A 15736-nucleotide genomic window follows, 5' to 3' on the forward strand; every position below is an offset into this window, starting at 1 on the left:
TCGTATAGCTCGGAGCATTAGGATTGGTGTAGCAAAGCAAAATGCATTTGCCTCTTCCAACGTAGACAATTTAATAGGATTGTTAGCTAAATCTTGATTTGCATTTACATTTACCTACACAAATGCTTGTGCTTTAGGTATGCTTTGGAATTGTTAGACCCAAGGCTAAAAAAACCCACTTTTATAGTATGCTTTCCTGATTTTTCCTGGCTTGCACATGTTGGCAAAAGAACAACTATGCAATATGGTATAATTAGGACGAACTAGCAATTTGATACATCTGTAACTTAGAAAAACAAAATTTCCCAGACTAGAAAAGACGACTGTCGAACCCCGATACAAAGCAAAAACCTATGACTCACTAGCAGGAAGCTGGTCGGAAATCTTGTCCTCAGTTGCTGGGAGCAGCTCCGGCAAATCACCCATTGTGGGGTGGAGCTGCTTGGATGTCTCAACCTCAGTAGGTGGAAGTGGTGCATCTGTGTCGCCCTTCAACTCATTCTCACTGAAGAGATCCCTTTGAACAGGGACTGTTTTTTGTTGCTGGGATGATATAACATTTGCAATGGCTTTAAAAGCTGCAGATGCCTCACTACCCTCCACACCTTCATCTTTGTCAGTACCAAAAATATTGGGTTCCTCCAATGACTCGTCTTGTCGTGGAGGGGGCACAAAAAAGGGTATCTTACCCCTCTGCCAGTCGTGGAGGACCATCTTTGCCACAGTCGTCAAGTCAGGTTCCCCACCCTAGGCAGCCCATTCATAATATAGAGTCAGTCACGAAGCACAACTGTTTATTTCAATAGCAATACATGAAGATTTCACCGTTAAGCATTGAAGTTAAAAGAAGAACCTTCAAAAGCTTGCCAGTCAATTTGCATAGCTGAACCAGAAAGTCGTTTTCATCATCCCTGAGAACATCACAATAAGAAATAATTAACATATTAAGGACGGTGTTGGGTAAATGATTAGTAATCTCACACAGAAACCTAAGTAAAATAAAGTGTTGCAACAAAGTAATTGCACTTCACTGCACTTGTCACAGATTCTTAGATTAGAAAACAAGGCAGATACATATATATATATATATATATATATATATTTTTTTTGATTGGTAGAAAACAAGGCAGATATTGAACTACCCTGTTCTCTAATTCACTAAAGTCAAACTCAAAGATAACAATCGCCTGAAATTAATAGAAAGCAATAGGTAATTTGTGAATATTTGAAACTTTGCTCATTGATGCATCTCTAAGGAAGGTAAGTCAAGAAGGTGTAAAGGGACATTTGCCAAGAAACACCTGGGAAGCCAGGATGCTCTAGGAAGTTCTAGTCATGCCATGATATCACTAAGATTCTAACAAGAGAGAGTGACACACCAGTCTTTTATCTTATATGCCCTTTCCAGGTGCTCCTTCTTTACACGTTTCAAAACTTCTCCAATGTGTTCAGCAGCATCCTCCAAATTTGTGACACGTACCTGGACACAAGGAAAAATCCTTATTTTGAAAGGATATATATGATCATAAAAAGAAATTGCTCTTAAGCCACAGGAAAACATTAATATGAAACAAATACACACACAGTGGAACTCACTGGCTTCAAAAGGATTAGGGCGCAATAAATGATTCGATAAAGACCCAATATTGCAAAAATTGGGGGAAAGCAAGGGAGGGTACCATATATAATAAAGTAAAATCCATATAAGTAAGCCCCAAACACAAGATATAAAGTATAATTTAGTTTACCGATCCAATGGAGCCATTCTCATTGAGCAAGTGAAATATATAAAAACTTAAAAATAAAACATTTGAACGGGAAAATCAAAACAAAGTTGTGACGCACCATTAGAGATGTTTACATATTGTTATACAAGGCCAAGACCAAATATTAGGAAGAATAGCTATAATGATAAATATTTCTTTTTTTTTTTTATCAGTAAAAAAGACTATAATGATAAATATTTCCAATTAACAATCTTCTACTTAATTGGAATATCGAGATGTGAGGTTGCATAAGTTCTTTGTGTGTGGTTGCATGAGTTTAGATCAGTTTCTGTCCTAAGAAACACTAAAATAACCAAAACGTTTCAACTCAATTTCAAGACATTTTGTGTACAGAGATCCAAAGAAAGCTCAAGTCATATCTAGACTTAATACTCCAACAGGACTAGTCAATATCACAATTGAAGCCCTATAGAATCATTATAAATTGCAAGAACTTCTCCCTCCTAGACAATGTGGGATCCCATTCACCATCCTCAGATAATAAATTTGGAGTATGGCAATTTCATGCCTCTCTAACTCCCCCAAAGAACTAAAGAAGCTCAAACCACATTTGAGCACATACTCCAAAGAGACTAATAAATATATTTTTTTTGGTAAGTAAAAAAGACTAATAAATATCACAAGTGGAACCCAATGGAATCATTATAAAATGCAAGAACTTATATCTCTTTGACAATGTCAAACTCCATTCAGTATCCTCACATGCTAAATCTAAGGTATTAATTACCCTTTGAACATGAGGCCTATTATAAGTCACTTTAACATAAAGGACTATCATGTAGCACAACTCAATCATGATTACACTGATCCATTGGCTCATTCCTAGCAAATCAATGCTTCAAAAATGGTTACAAAATTTACTATAGAAGCAAACGATTAGAACATACCACACCCTTAAGTACAATATCTGTTTCAGAGTCACTGTTTTGGTAAACAACCCCAGGGCAATCAATCAAGAAGATCCTCTTTGTGAGGGTTATATACTGCCACACTTTAGTCTCGCCTGGAATTGGAGCAACCTTGCAAACCTTGTGTGAAAAAAAGGCACACAAATATGTCAGCTATCAAAACCATTTTTTTTATAGGTAATCAAAGATATTGTATTCATAGAAATAGGCAAAGCCCAGGTACACAGGAAGTATACATGAAAAAATGTCTAGCTAGAGGTTACAATAGGAAGAAGAAGATCATGTACACTAAGTCTGTTACCAACTGTAGCCCCCGCCCATAGGAATAATGACTTAAAAAAGAAAACTTTAAGCTCATCTATTGTTCTCTCTTGATCATCAAAACATCTAGCAACTCCCTCCAAATACACCAACACATGCATATTGGTACCAATCTCCAAATTGCCGCTATCAAAACCATTAACGTAGCAAAATCATCATCCTTGTTAAAACCAGACTCACTTTCGACTCATAGCTAAGCAAATTGAACCCCTCCCTCATCAAGGAATACTGAGATAAAAAATCCTAACTGGACTGTCCTTTGCAAGAAAACTTCCTTGCAACATGAAGTTAATTATGATTTTCTTGTATTTAGCCTCATAAAGATATCTCCACACTAGCACGTGTGATGTCATCCATGCAGTAGGCTGAGTAACAGCCCCACGTAATGACACCACAAGCACAGAGCAAGAAGGTTCAGAATGTTGCAAAACATGCGACATCCATAACAACCCCCCCCAAAAAAAAAGAAAAACAAAAAACAAAAGCAGAACAAAAATATGCTTTGAATGTATGCAGATTCTATCTAGGACTAGATGCCTGAGCTCATATAATATATTCATAAATCCTAACATTACGGGATAATCAAAGTCTACCACAGCATATAGCCAAAAGAAATACCAAGCATACAATTTGGATGCAATACACAACATATAACCAGAAGATATAGATGCATTTATAGAACTACGTCTATGCAAAAAATATGCATGCGTGTCTATAATTATTGGCGTTTGTGTTTCTGCAACTCTGATAAAATTGCATAAAGAATGTCAAAAAACCAATAGAAAAATGTCAGAGAACTTTTTTTTTTTATCGATCGGTAGAAAAATGTCAGAGAACTGCAACATTGTAGGCAGCAAAGGAGAAAGAGAAATCTTACATTTTTTGTACGCAGTGTGTTAATAACTGAAGATTTTCCCACATTAGGATACCCAACAAATCCAACAGATATAGCTTGCTTGTCACTTTTTAACCGAGCGAATTGTCTCAATACTGACAGAAGAGAACCCTGTTTCCAACAAAGATACAATTTTGAAAAATAAACATTGGAACCAAAAGGATTAACATATCAAAAAACGTATACAAAGCTTTAAGCTTCTATATTAACAACAAATTGAAGACATTGACCAAGTGAAGAATTGAATAAGGGTTTATCACATAAGCTATTAGGATCTTTGTTTAGACTTTACTATAAAAAAGGATTTTATATGTTGGATTAGTAGTATTAGAGGGTTAATCAATTGCATACTTGTATTTAGAATTTTTTTATAAGTAATAAGAAGTTCTATTCATTAGAAAAAAAGCATAGCCTAAGTACACATGATGTATACATGAGACTCGTATTTGTAACTTTTAATGTTTAAGCTTATATAAAAGGAATTTTAATGTTTAAAGAATTCTTAATCCTTGCGGTATGGAATGTAATGAAGTAGCATTCCTAACCTTATTGGAAAGGGGTGTTACATGTAGACCATTTTTAACATAGAAAACTGCACATCCTGTAAAAGCTAAAAGCCTTTTTCTTTTCTCAACAAAATAAATGTTATGATGAAGGAGAATGGAAATTGAAAGTGTGCAATATGGCACTGTAAAGAAAAGGTGTGATAATATTACAGAAAAAGAATTTAAATGGAGATAACAATGACTAATATGCAAAGCATACGACAAGTTGTTGGAATTCAAGAACTTAGCCGTTATTATCTTGAATACATAAGCTGAGAAGGGTACCTTGCCAAAAGACTTGTTGATGCTCGCATGGAACGCTAGAGTAGGGTATTCCTTGGATAACACTCTAAGCCATCCTTTTGTTGCCCAAGCAGGAATCAAATCGCACTAGACAAACAAGTACTAAAATCTTCAAGCAGCTCAGGTGGGAACATGGAATAATAAGGAAATCCTTAACGGTCTCATAAAAGTCTCAATTTGTAAGATGAAACAAACCTTGTTTAACAGAAGAATCAAGTGTTTATGTTTGCAATGCTCTTTCAAATGTCTCTCTAGATGGTAACATCTAGTACCTTGTGGGTCCCTTGCATCCAAAACCTGAAATGCATAAGAACAAATTGAAGGAAACAAAAGAAAACTGGAGGGGGAAGGAAAGATGTTCGATTACACAAAATGTGTCCAACTAGCAGTACCTTGGCATGAACAAGCATGGCCAGCAAGCATAAGCAATTATCGTTGATAGGTAAAAAAGATTAGTTGTTAAGGAAAATATATAGAAATATCAGATTATTCTAACCATCCATGTAACAAGCTCCTTCCATGACATTTATGCAAATTTTTAACTATCCAAAATAACGTCGAGGAGGCTGAAGCAAGCAATACTGTGAACATAGAACATCAAGGACCCTAACATATGCTTCTTTAATAGCAAAAAGAAGCACAAGTTTTTTACTTATAAAAAAAAGAATTACAAGTTCAATGTCTCACCATATATTTCCCAAATCTAACCCATGTAAAAAAATAATTTTATTCATTCCAGCCAAGCGAAAAAAGAAACACAAACCTGGACAACCACATCTGAAGAATCAATTACTTTATAAAGCTCGCCCCATATACGTTTACTTTGACCTTTCTCGAACATTGTATGCCGAACCAGATCCCTAAGTCCATCTTCTTCGTTTCCTTCTACAGAGGCACTAGCAGCATGTTTCTCCTCAAAGACACCTAAAGCAATCAATGAAAAGAATATTAAGTAAATCACTATTTTAAATTTGATTAAAATGAGTTAATCACATCAGCTGCTATACAAAAATTTTCCACATCTGTTCCAACCATGATCCAGCCCTAAAAGAACAACCAAGTAAATGGAAAGAAGAGGAAGAGAGGGAAAAGTGGGGGAAAAAAGCATTCATATACCCTGAGAACCATCAGCTTTCTTAACCAATGACTCATAATCTGCTGCCAATAGTTTTGGGCGCTTCCTCTTAGTCTTAGGTCCAAATGCATCTTCAAAAGGCTCAGTGTCAAGAAGATGAACTCTGGATTGCTTCAAAGTTATATAAAATCCTCTTGATTAGAAAAGCAAATGCATGGTAATTTCTGCAAGAAAACTAAAGTTCTGCCTAGGAAGATTTCTTGAAAAATAAATCATGTAAATGTTTAACTGGAGGTTGGAAATAATCAGCAAAAGAGGCCCAAGTTTCTCATAACTTTTTTTTTCTTTTTTTGTCAAGTTTGTTTCTCATTCATTATAAGGCATTATATTATAAATACGAGTCATTTTGTGACCTTTTTTTTTTTTTTTGAGAATTTCTTTTTACTTATAAAAAAAACCTAACTACGATGAAAACAAGAGGCATGGTGAGACATTGTATTCCCAACAAGATAGGAAAATTTGCAGTCCTCGTGTGAGACTTGGCAGAAGTCAAGCTCATCATTTGACGAGTCCACTTAGAAGCAGTCTAACCTCCACGCAAGCATTGCAGGGACTGCACACATCTAAATCAGGTAAATTTGTTAAACGATATTGATTAACACTTGAAATTTTAATCATCAATCCACTGCCAAGTATATTATCGACCAACCTCAAGTTAACCATGAGTGCTTATGTCCCATAAAAGGTGACCATGGAAAACAAATGTTCCATGAAAGGAGGCAGACAACTATAGTTGGGCTAAAAACAGTGCGAGAGATTTGCCATTTTTCTTTGGGTGTACAATGCGTAATTCACCTTCTGATTCCTGCTCAAAAATTGAAAAGGAGATCAAATTAAGCAAGCCTGCATACCTTTTGGCGATCATTCAAGAGGGACAAGGGTAGTTTCTTCTCCCTCAAAATGACATTGTAGTTACTGGACATCCGGTTTTGAAGTTCTTCACGGAAAAATTCAAGCTCTTTTTGATTCACAACTCGAGTATTCCCTACAAACTCAGCCAAAAATTACCATGAAAATTGCAAGTTTGTTAATTGTCACCGGACTAAAGATCAGAAGCATTTTCTGCTTTTTAGTGGGAAAAATGCTGGATCACTCAAATTTCCATGCCTTAGAATATCGTCTCTGTGCATAATCAGATCGGAAATATGTTTACTAACCTTGACAATCAGCTTCTGAAAAAATTTAATGTCAAAATGGCCTGACATAGGTCTTTAATTCTTAGATATAAGAAGTACTTCTCCAAAAAGTTTATTGTAATTACTTAATAACAGTACATTATTTCTCAAGAACACTCCTCTATGCCTAATGTGGTGTTTATGACTAGAAAGGAATGGACGCTGTTTCGATGACAGAGAACGCTCGTTGGGAGAATTTTGAGAGTTTTTCTTTCAAACTTTTGCTTTTGGGCGAAAACTCTTGTGCTAAAAGGGGATTTTTTAAATGTTTCCTTTTTAGACTTTGCTAGTTCCTAGTTCAGCTTGTATTTAGGTATTTCCGCTTGTATAATTCCTGTGTACTTGGGATATGCCTATCTACTTGCATTAATAAATCTCTTATTACTTATTAAAAAAAAAAATTCTCAAGAAACTTAACCCCAACAATTCAACAAACTACTGTCATCTCACTTCAAAGTCATGCATCCAATTCAACCATTGATCACAGACAAGCACCTCATCTTTTCCAGATAAGATATAAGCGAAAACTCATGTATCTTACCGAACCAGCGGCGGTCGGGTTGGATTCGAGTGTTGGGCAATTCCTTGGACTGAAACTCGTTCTTGAGGACCTTTCCTGCGCTGTTCCGCTTGGGCCTCGTGTTGTACATCTTGAGGCGCCGAACCGTGGCGGCGCTACGCGAGCCATCGGTCCCATCTTTACGGTTCGAGTCCAGTGAATGCTTCGGCTTACCGGAGATGTTCACTTTCTTCTCCTTCGCTGCCTTTGTCATCTTAGAAAAGAGTTTTTGCGTCTGCTTGGTCGCTGGGAAACTGGGGGAAAAATTAGCGGCCGATATTTCATCCGACTAAACTGGAAGCCTGGGATTTAAGTAACAACAAAAGACGGTGGGTTTTAGAGAGAAGTAATATATACATCATACTCTCTCATCTTATTGTGACTATATTAAATTAATTGTAACATTTTTATTATTATTAGAAAATAAAAAAATATATATAATAAATAATTATTTGATAATAATAATAATTTGATAAAATGGGACAAATGGGACCTATACGTGATATTTGTTCATTAGAAGGCTGTTATCTAGTGAAAAATAGATTGGACGAGTTTAAAGTATTTCTCAAAAGGAAAATTATATATATTATTATCAAATAATTATTTATTATATATATTTTTTTATTCTCTAAAAATAATAAAAATGTTACAATTAATTTAATGAGTTATTCTGGGCATCAGCCCGTAGCCGCAGCACACCCGTGCTGTATTTTTTATTTTTTATTTTTACACTCAATCAGTGGAGTGTGCTGCAGCTAGCACACAGTAGGCTGCAATATATATTTTCTGTATATCCAAAGACAGCCTAATTTTATGGGAGCAAAAAGAGATTCGAAATCTTCTCCCCTACCCCCCTCTCCACGATATCCCTTCCCCCCCGGCGAACCTCCTGCGGCCTTCCTCCCCCACCTCCTCACGCAACCACCTCACATCGGCGTCGAGCCCTCCCTCCACCCCCTCTTGCAACCACTTGGCATCGCGTCAAGTCTCTCCTCCTCTCTCTCTTCGCTAAATCTCTCTGCAAACCTCCTCAGAACCTCCCCACACCCCTCCTCCCCCCACCCTTATCGCAACCACCTCGCACTGACATTGAGCCCTGGCCCCACCCCTTCTTGAGCCGAACCCCTCACCTGCGGAACCTCCCTCCAGGCGAACCCCCACACTAGATCTTGCCATCTCAGCCCAATGCCCACCGCGCAGAACCTTCGTTGGCAAACTCCTCTCAACCTTCGCTGGTATTCAAGCATTTGGTAAGGTAATCTTTTTAGTTTCATACTTTTCTCCACCGTCATGAAATGAAGATTTTGCAAAGCCATGTAATGTATCTTATGATTGTTCATTGTCGCTTGTGGTTCTTAACTTTAAGAAAAATTGTGATTGGTTTTGTGATTATCTGAAATGGGATGTTTAAAATGGGTTTGTGATTACGTTTGAGTACGGCGGCGATGGACATTGCTGAGGGGACGATGGTGATGGACACTGCTGAGGCAAACGCACTGCTGTGGACAATGGTGAATGTGAATGTTGGGCGACAGACAATGATGAAAGACAATGTAATTATTGGTTGCTTTGGTTTTATGTTATTTAGTATAAACTTTCTAACGTGGCACCTTTTGATTGGGGATTGTTAAACGCTCAAAACCAACTTGACCGTTTTAAAGAGACTCTTTTTTTTTTTTAAATTGATAAAAATATTATTTTTCACAACATTTTTTAAAAGTAAAATTATCTTAATAAATTAACTTATAAAAATAACAATATTTTACCAAAAATAATCCTTATTTTATAATATGTATTATAAAATATAGAGAATATCTTATAACCGATCCGTATGTTCCTTCTAAAATAACAACCATCCAATTAAAAACCCACTCGTAGCTCTTCCATTTCATATACTTTATACATGTCCATACTTGATGATATGAAAATGATCAACACGTGAAATCCCTTCCTTCCTCTGTAGTCCACCGAAGCCTCCTCCTCTCCGAAGCCTCACACATCCACCACTACGCCTCCAGCCTCTGCTCGATGAGGCTCGTCTCACTGCAGCCATCTCTAAAAAAACTCGATCCTCCAGCCTCTGCTTGGTTTTCTCTCCTCTCTAATCTCCGATCCTTCAATTTCTTCAGGATCTAGGGTTTCTCTCGCTTCCTCACCCCTTCGAAAATCAATCCAACAATCCTAAAAACCAGAAGACAGACCGGCTCCCAGGTTCCTCCTCCTTCGTCATGGATTGAAGCCGACTTTCATTCACCAGGTTCTCTCTCTCAAGTTTGGCTTCTTCATGCTCCTCTCCGTTAGGCCTCTACCAGCTAATTGAGAATGTATGATTTAACTTTGAACTGGACATTTTTGTATTTCTCTGAAACAATGACTCTCTGTCTGTTTTTATTTCCTTGGATTTGGTTAAGTGGTTCCAAAAGATCTTCATAGTCTTCGTTGATTTAATATTATTTTCTTCAGGTAGTATTATTTCTAGTTTGAGCAAAGAATGTTATTTTCATTGAAACAAAGACTCTATGTCTGGATGAGATTGGCTCATGTTGCTGAGGTGATGCGGCGTCTGAGCTTGGTGGTGGCGACAAGTCTGGTGTCTCAAGGTGCAGCAGTGGTCTGGTTTTGCCGATATGAGAAAGTGTTCTGCTTTCGTTAGAGGCAGTGAGGCATGAGTAAAGGCCCTTTACTCTTCTCATATGGGTGTAATCAGATGAAAAATAATCTACTTTGCATTTTATAAAATCCCCTACGTGTCTCATTCTAAATGGGGGCTGTTAAACCCATAAGAACAGTCGGGCTGTTCCGAAGAGGAACTGTAAAATATATTACGAAGAAAAATTCTAAACATAAATCTCACACTCAGCATATTCATTTAAAAATATATTATTTTACTTTTTTAACCACGTAATGAAAATGATTATAGACATGTTTATAAGTAATATAGGATAAAAAAGTAAGATGACCTATTTTTAAGTGGGTGTGTAAGGTGTGAAGCTTATAGGTAGCATTGCTCTATTATAAAATATGTTTTGCGAGTATAGTACTCTTTTTTCTTTTAATCCTACTCAACCTCTGCACACCATGCAAATATTTTTTTAAAAGAAAAAAAACTGAAACGATGCATTCTAGAGGTCCAGAAATTTGAAAATCCAAATTTCCCCCTCCCCCCCCTCCCAGCTCGTTCTTCTTCCGCATTGCAAATCCAAATTTCCCCTCCACCCCTGCGTTCTCTCCACCCCAGCTCCTTCTTCTTCTTCACGGCTTCACCCCTCCTCCCGCATTCTTGCTTCTGACATCATCGCCCGTCTTGTACTTCCACCGCCGTCTAGGACCGCCGACAAGGGTAAGAACCCACTAAATAAAGGTTTTTTTTTTCTCTCCATTTCGTTTTCCAATATCTCTCCATGTCTAGCATGAATCATCTTGTGTGTTTTTATGTTTCTTGGATCTACAGTTGTGTTTGTTGGATCTGTTTTTTTGTATTTTTGGTTGCTGATTTTGGGTTTTTTCTCATCTGAGAATGACATAAACAGTAGCAAGGATTACTCTGCAACAATACTGGTTTTTCTTTCACTTTGGAGCAGGAAAAAAAATAACAAATAGCAAAAACAGAGTAGGAAAAAGTAGACATGAATGATGAGTCCATTCTTGTTCATGAGAGTTAGTTGGCATAAACAGTAGCAAGGATTAAGTGACTGAACACTTGCATTGGGTTATCACTCGAACAGACAAGTTAGTCAAGGTGAATTTCAGGTTAACAACTTTCTGTTACTCGTCTGAGTTCAACAAGGGATTTTACTTGCAGATCTGATTCCTATTAGAGTAGGAAGATGAAGCCTTTAGGCATTTGTGCTAGTGAACCATAGCTTAAATGGAAACTGACCCCCACCCCACCCCCGCTTCCCCCTTAGGAATGGATTGAAGACCTACTTGGTGTGAGTAAGTGTCAAAAAGAAAACTGCTTGAACTGGGTGAGTTTAATTGACCCGGAAAAAATGAGGGTGACGGGTGCTCGGGCAAGGGGTGACGGCGAAAGTGAGGGTGAGGGTTGCTGGGTGGAGGCGTGACGGCGTGACGGCGAAAATGAGAGGTGACTGGCGTGAGGGGGTCTTCGCTGGTGAGGGGTTACGGGCGAGGGAGTGGGAGATCGTTTTCGTCTGGTGAGGGCAGACGTAGGTGAACCGTGACGTGGGCGAACAAACCGGTTCGCCACGTCAAGTGTGTGGTGTGTGTTGGTTTAAACCGGAAGTTGAATAGACTCCCCCCCCAAAAAAAAAAAATAAATAAATAAATAAAGAACAATGATAGATCAAGAATAGTGTTGGACTGGACCTTAGTGGTTTTGGGTCAGCTTAGTGTCGACCCAAGTTTAAGAAAAAATTACTAAAAGCAATAAATAAATACCCATTTTTTCATCTTAAACATTGTTATTCTCAATGAAAAATACTAAATATACTTAAGAAAAACTTATACAAAACTTATTTCTCCACATTTCACTTATTTATACGCTGAAAATCATGAAATTTGAAATTGAAATTTTTGAATTTTAAAAGAAAACTAACAAAATGAATCTTGTAAGTAAAAGTGCAAGTAAAAATGTAAGTACATGTAGCACTACTATATTCTCAATTATTATGGCACTCATTAGAGTTATAAAAAATTTAAAATACTAATATTTTTATTATTATTGCATGTTAGTTGTGTCAAAGCTCAAGCTTGAAAATAAATTTTTTCTTCGTCAATTATACTTATCACGACATAATTTAAGGGAATGCTATTTATATGGTTAACGTATAAGATCATTTAAAATATACTACATTAATAAATATAATTAGTATCATAAAGTCTAAGATTAATAAAATTACGAAGCTTTTTTTTTTTTTTTTAATAATCAAGCTTTCATTAGTAAAAACTTAACAAAACAAGAAAGTCACTAATGCAGAATTATTAAAATACAAATTATCTAGCGGGGTCCTTGCCACTGTGGAAGTCTAATAGAGGATTTGGATTAAAGGGCTGTTTCCATAGGCCTAAACTATACTACATTAACAAATATAATTAGTATGATAAAATCTAAGATTAATAAAATTACTAATCTATTTTTTTTTTTAAATAATCAAGCTTTTATTAGTAAAAACTTATCAAAACAAGAAAGTCGCTAGTGCAGAATTATTAAAATACAAATTATCTAGGGGGGTCCTTGCCACTATGGAAGTCTAATAGAGAAGGCGGGATTTGGATTAAAGGGATGTTTCCATAGGCCTGCGTTGAAGCTGCCCATTGCGCCATGTTGTGCGTGCATCGATATTTAAGTCGATGAATTTTTTCTGCCTTCCATTCATCAAAAGAGTCAAGGTGGTGCTTAATATCTCTGATGATGGGTTGCAGAATCCAATCTGAGACTCTGGAATTGTTGATTATAGCTTGTATAACCACATTTGAGTCTCCAAAAACCTGATGATGGGTTTCTGTCCTTGCATTGATAGGCACAACACAAGGTACCCAGAACTAAAATTTATTAGAGGTTTTGTTTTTCTACGTCGATTTGCTTCTAGGGTTTGAAAAGAAAGGGTCAGAATCCTCAAGGAGACACATTATTGCAAAATTGAAGTGATAGAAATCCTGAAAAACGAAAGAAGAAAAAGCAAGATCGAGTGTTCAATTGTTCATCCACTTGTATAGAGTTCTAAGAAAATGAGTCTTGACTTCTGCCTCTGGTATGAAGTTTAACACTTTGATGGTGAACACAATGCTCGACATGTTAAACTGACTTCCCTTCTACATGTTTTTGTTTGTGTTTAAGATATGGAGGTAAGCTCGGTGCAACATCATCAAGGGGATGAAGAAGAATTCGTTTTGCTTGATCTCAACAGTGTTTCTGGGCAACTTGACATCCCGTCAAATGCACCATATGTTCTCTCTGTAAGTTCTAGACATGCGAGACATCATTGTTTGAAAATTATATATGTGGGGCTGTGTGTGTGTGTATATTGAGTGTATATGTTGATGTTCAGCAACATTTTGAGTTTATATATTTTTTTTGGTAGTCGGAATTTTTTCTATAGTCTTTCGTCCAATTTCATTTTCTTCTTTGATTCAGTTCTACATGGATCCATTTTAGTTTCTCAAATCTCATTACCATTCGTTTGCTTGTATTTTTAGGGCCTGGACACATTGAATCCAGTATTAATTATTGATGACAAATTGAAGTTGGTGAGTTTTTTGCCAATTGATAATTTTGCATTGCTTTGAGTGTGAAAGTTAATTATCTAAACAGGTATATTTTTTTTTTCCTTTTGTTTTTCCCATCCAGATTTTGAATATATGTTTTCTTTGTTTCTTTAGGAGTTGTTGTCAGACAAAATTCTTGTCTTAACATTTGTTGGGATAATTTTTGTCTTACAGTAATTGTCTTCATTTCCTCTTTTCTGTTTTAAGTGTCCATTTCTGGAGTGAAATAACAATCTTGATTTAAAACCCATGATATCAGCTTTATGTGGAGATGGCCATGTCTTTCATAAAATATAGTCAGACAATTATAATTTAGGGTTTTAGCTAGCGATGGTCAGAAATTAATCTTTACTTCCTCCTTGATCTTCCAGATGGAAATTTTAGCTTTCATCAATTCATTATATTGGTAGTTAGTATGTTACTCGATAGAGATTTTTGAGGTTGATGCATTGATGGAATAACTTTAAGTAGAATTTAGTACTTTGGTATCATGAACTCCAATTGTTTTATCTTTTGTTTCCTCGTTGATTCTTGTGTTAATTTGTGAGGCTTGGGTCATGGTTCCTTTTAAGCCTTTACTAATACTGGTCTCCTTACAGATAGGTGAATATGAAGAAACAATTGGCACATGCTTGGTTTTCACGGAAGAAGGTGAATGGTTTTGGTTCCTTGTAACATGTCATACTCGGTTTGTTTGCCAAGAAGTTAAGAGGGATTCAGAATTTCCCCCCACTTCCATTAATTCGAAACATATGTAGGGTGTTGCAGAGTATTTATACTACTGTTTACTTAATTTCACTTTCATGAAATGCTTGCTTGTTAGTGTTGTAGAAGGGAAGTTTGGGATATAATATCACTAGAATGATGGTTATTGCAGCTGCCTTTATTACCTTGGTCGAGCCCCCATATGACAGAAGAACTAGAAGTCACATTGACCTCTGGCTAAGGATGTGTGCTAAATCCGCTTCTCTTTGCAGATGCTACCTCAGTGGTTCACGAAGAGACAGGACCATCCGAAGCAAACCTTTTCTCAGGAAAATGTATAATAGATCCGAATGGAGCGCCAAGCAAGGGTGTAAAACCAGTGGCACGGCTTCATAAGATTCTGAAGTTTAGATTGGCACCTGATGCTGACAATCAATTTGCAACATCTGAGCAGACTGAGCAAGTCTGAAGAATTCTTGGGTTTCCCAAATCCACCCAGAGTATTGAACTGGGAACTGGAGCCGGTGCATGAGCCTTAATCTTTGGGCCTGATTGGACAAGTTAATAAGTTACGATGCTACTGTGTTCTGTTTTTAAAAATAGAGAAAAAACACGAGATATGGGTACTTCTTTGCACCATCCTGATTTTGGTAATCTCTACCAAATCTACAATTAGGATATAACAACGAGCTACCCATATAGCATTTCCTTGCATTTTAGGCAAGTTTTGACTCAGCTGCTGAATTAAGCAATAGTTGATTGACTCTTTTTGGATTGAGAGATAATTTTAAATGAGTTGAATAAAATATTGTTAGAATATTATTTTTTTAATATTATTATTATTTTGATATTTAAAAAAATTGAATTGTTTATTATATTTTGTGAGAATTTAAAAAAATTATAATGATAAAATAAGTTGATGTGAATTTTTAATTCAAATATGGATTTAATCGTTAAGGCTAGCACCTCGTTCTCTCTTTTATTTATATGTTTTTTTTAAAGAAATTTTTTAAAAGTAAATTTATATATTAGAAGGATTTATTTTCTAAAATCAACTTGCGAGGCGCCGTGGATACTGGATGTAGTATTTTTTTTAAGAAAAATGATAGAGGCAACCAATCACGCCGCTTTGTTGCTTCAGGTTGGGGATGACCCAATCATCAATACACAGGCCA

The 15736-nt window shown here is 36.4% G+C and overlaps 2 protein-coding genes across 6 annotated transcripts; one reads left to right on the forward strand and one right to left on the reverse strand.

The window, feature by feature from the left end:
- Positions 1 to 166: 166 nt before the first annotated feature.
- LOC108992948 (nuclear/nucleolar GTPase 2-like) lies at positions 167 to 7942 on the reverse strand. Its single transcript, XM_018967677.2, has 11 exons — positions 7611 to 7942; positions 6746 to 6879; positions 5876 to 6005; positions 5523 to 5683; positions 4955 to 5056; positions 4742 to 4846; positions 3894 to 4022; positions 2675 to 2815; positions 1380 to 1480; positions 854 to 911; positions 167 to 747 (listed from the first exon to the last, which is right to left on the reverse strand). Exons 1-11 carry the CDS (start codon positions 7840 to 7842, stop codon positions 352 to 354), a joined length of 1689 nt encoding a protein of 562 aa, XP_018823222.1. The 5' UTR covers positions 7843 to 7942; the 3' UTR covers positions 167 to 351.
- A 1561-nt stretch (positions 7943 to 9503) lies between these two features.
- Positions 9504 to 15296, forward strand: LOC108992986 (general transcription factor 3C polypeptide 6). Of its 5 annotated transcripts, XM_018967728.2 has the most exons (6): positions 9517 to 9952; positions 10092 to 10968; positions 13429 to 13547; positions 13788 to 13838; positions 14456 to 14507; positions 14834 to 15296. In XM_018967728.2, exons 3-6 carry the CDS (start codon positions 13431 to 13433, stop codon positions 15028 to 15030), a joined length of 417 nt encoding a protein of 138 aa, XP_018823273.1. In that variant the 5' UTR covers positions 9517 to 9952; positions 10092 to 10968; positions 13429 to 13430; the 3' UTR covers positions 15031 to 15296. The 5 variants fall into 5 exon arrangements, with proteins under 5 accessions (XP_018823291.1, XP_018823300.1, XP_018823310.1 ...); XM_018967746.2 differs by lacking the exon at positions 10092 to 10968 and having other exon boundaries at positions 9504 to 9885; XM_018967755.2 differs by lacking the exon at positions 13788 to 13838 and having other exon boundaries at positions 9514 to 9952.
- Positions 15297 to 15736: the final 440 nt, after the last annotated feature.

Source organism: Juglans regia, chromosome 9 (assembly GCF_001411555.2).
Source record: "Juglans regia cultivar Chandler chromosome 9, Walnut 2.0, whole genome shotgun sequence".
NCBI classification, from domain to species: Eukaryota; Viridiplantae; Streptophyta; class Magnoliopsida; order Fagales; family Juglandaceae; genus Juglans; species Juglans regia.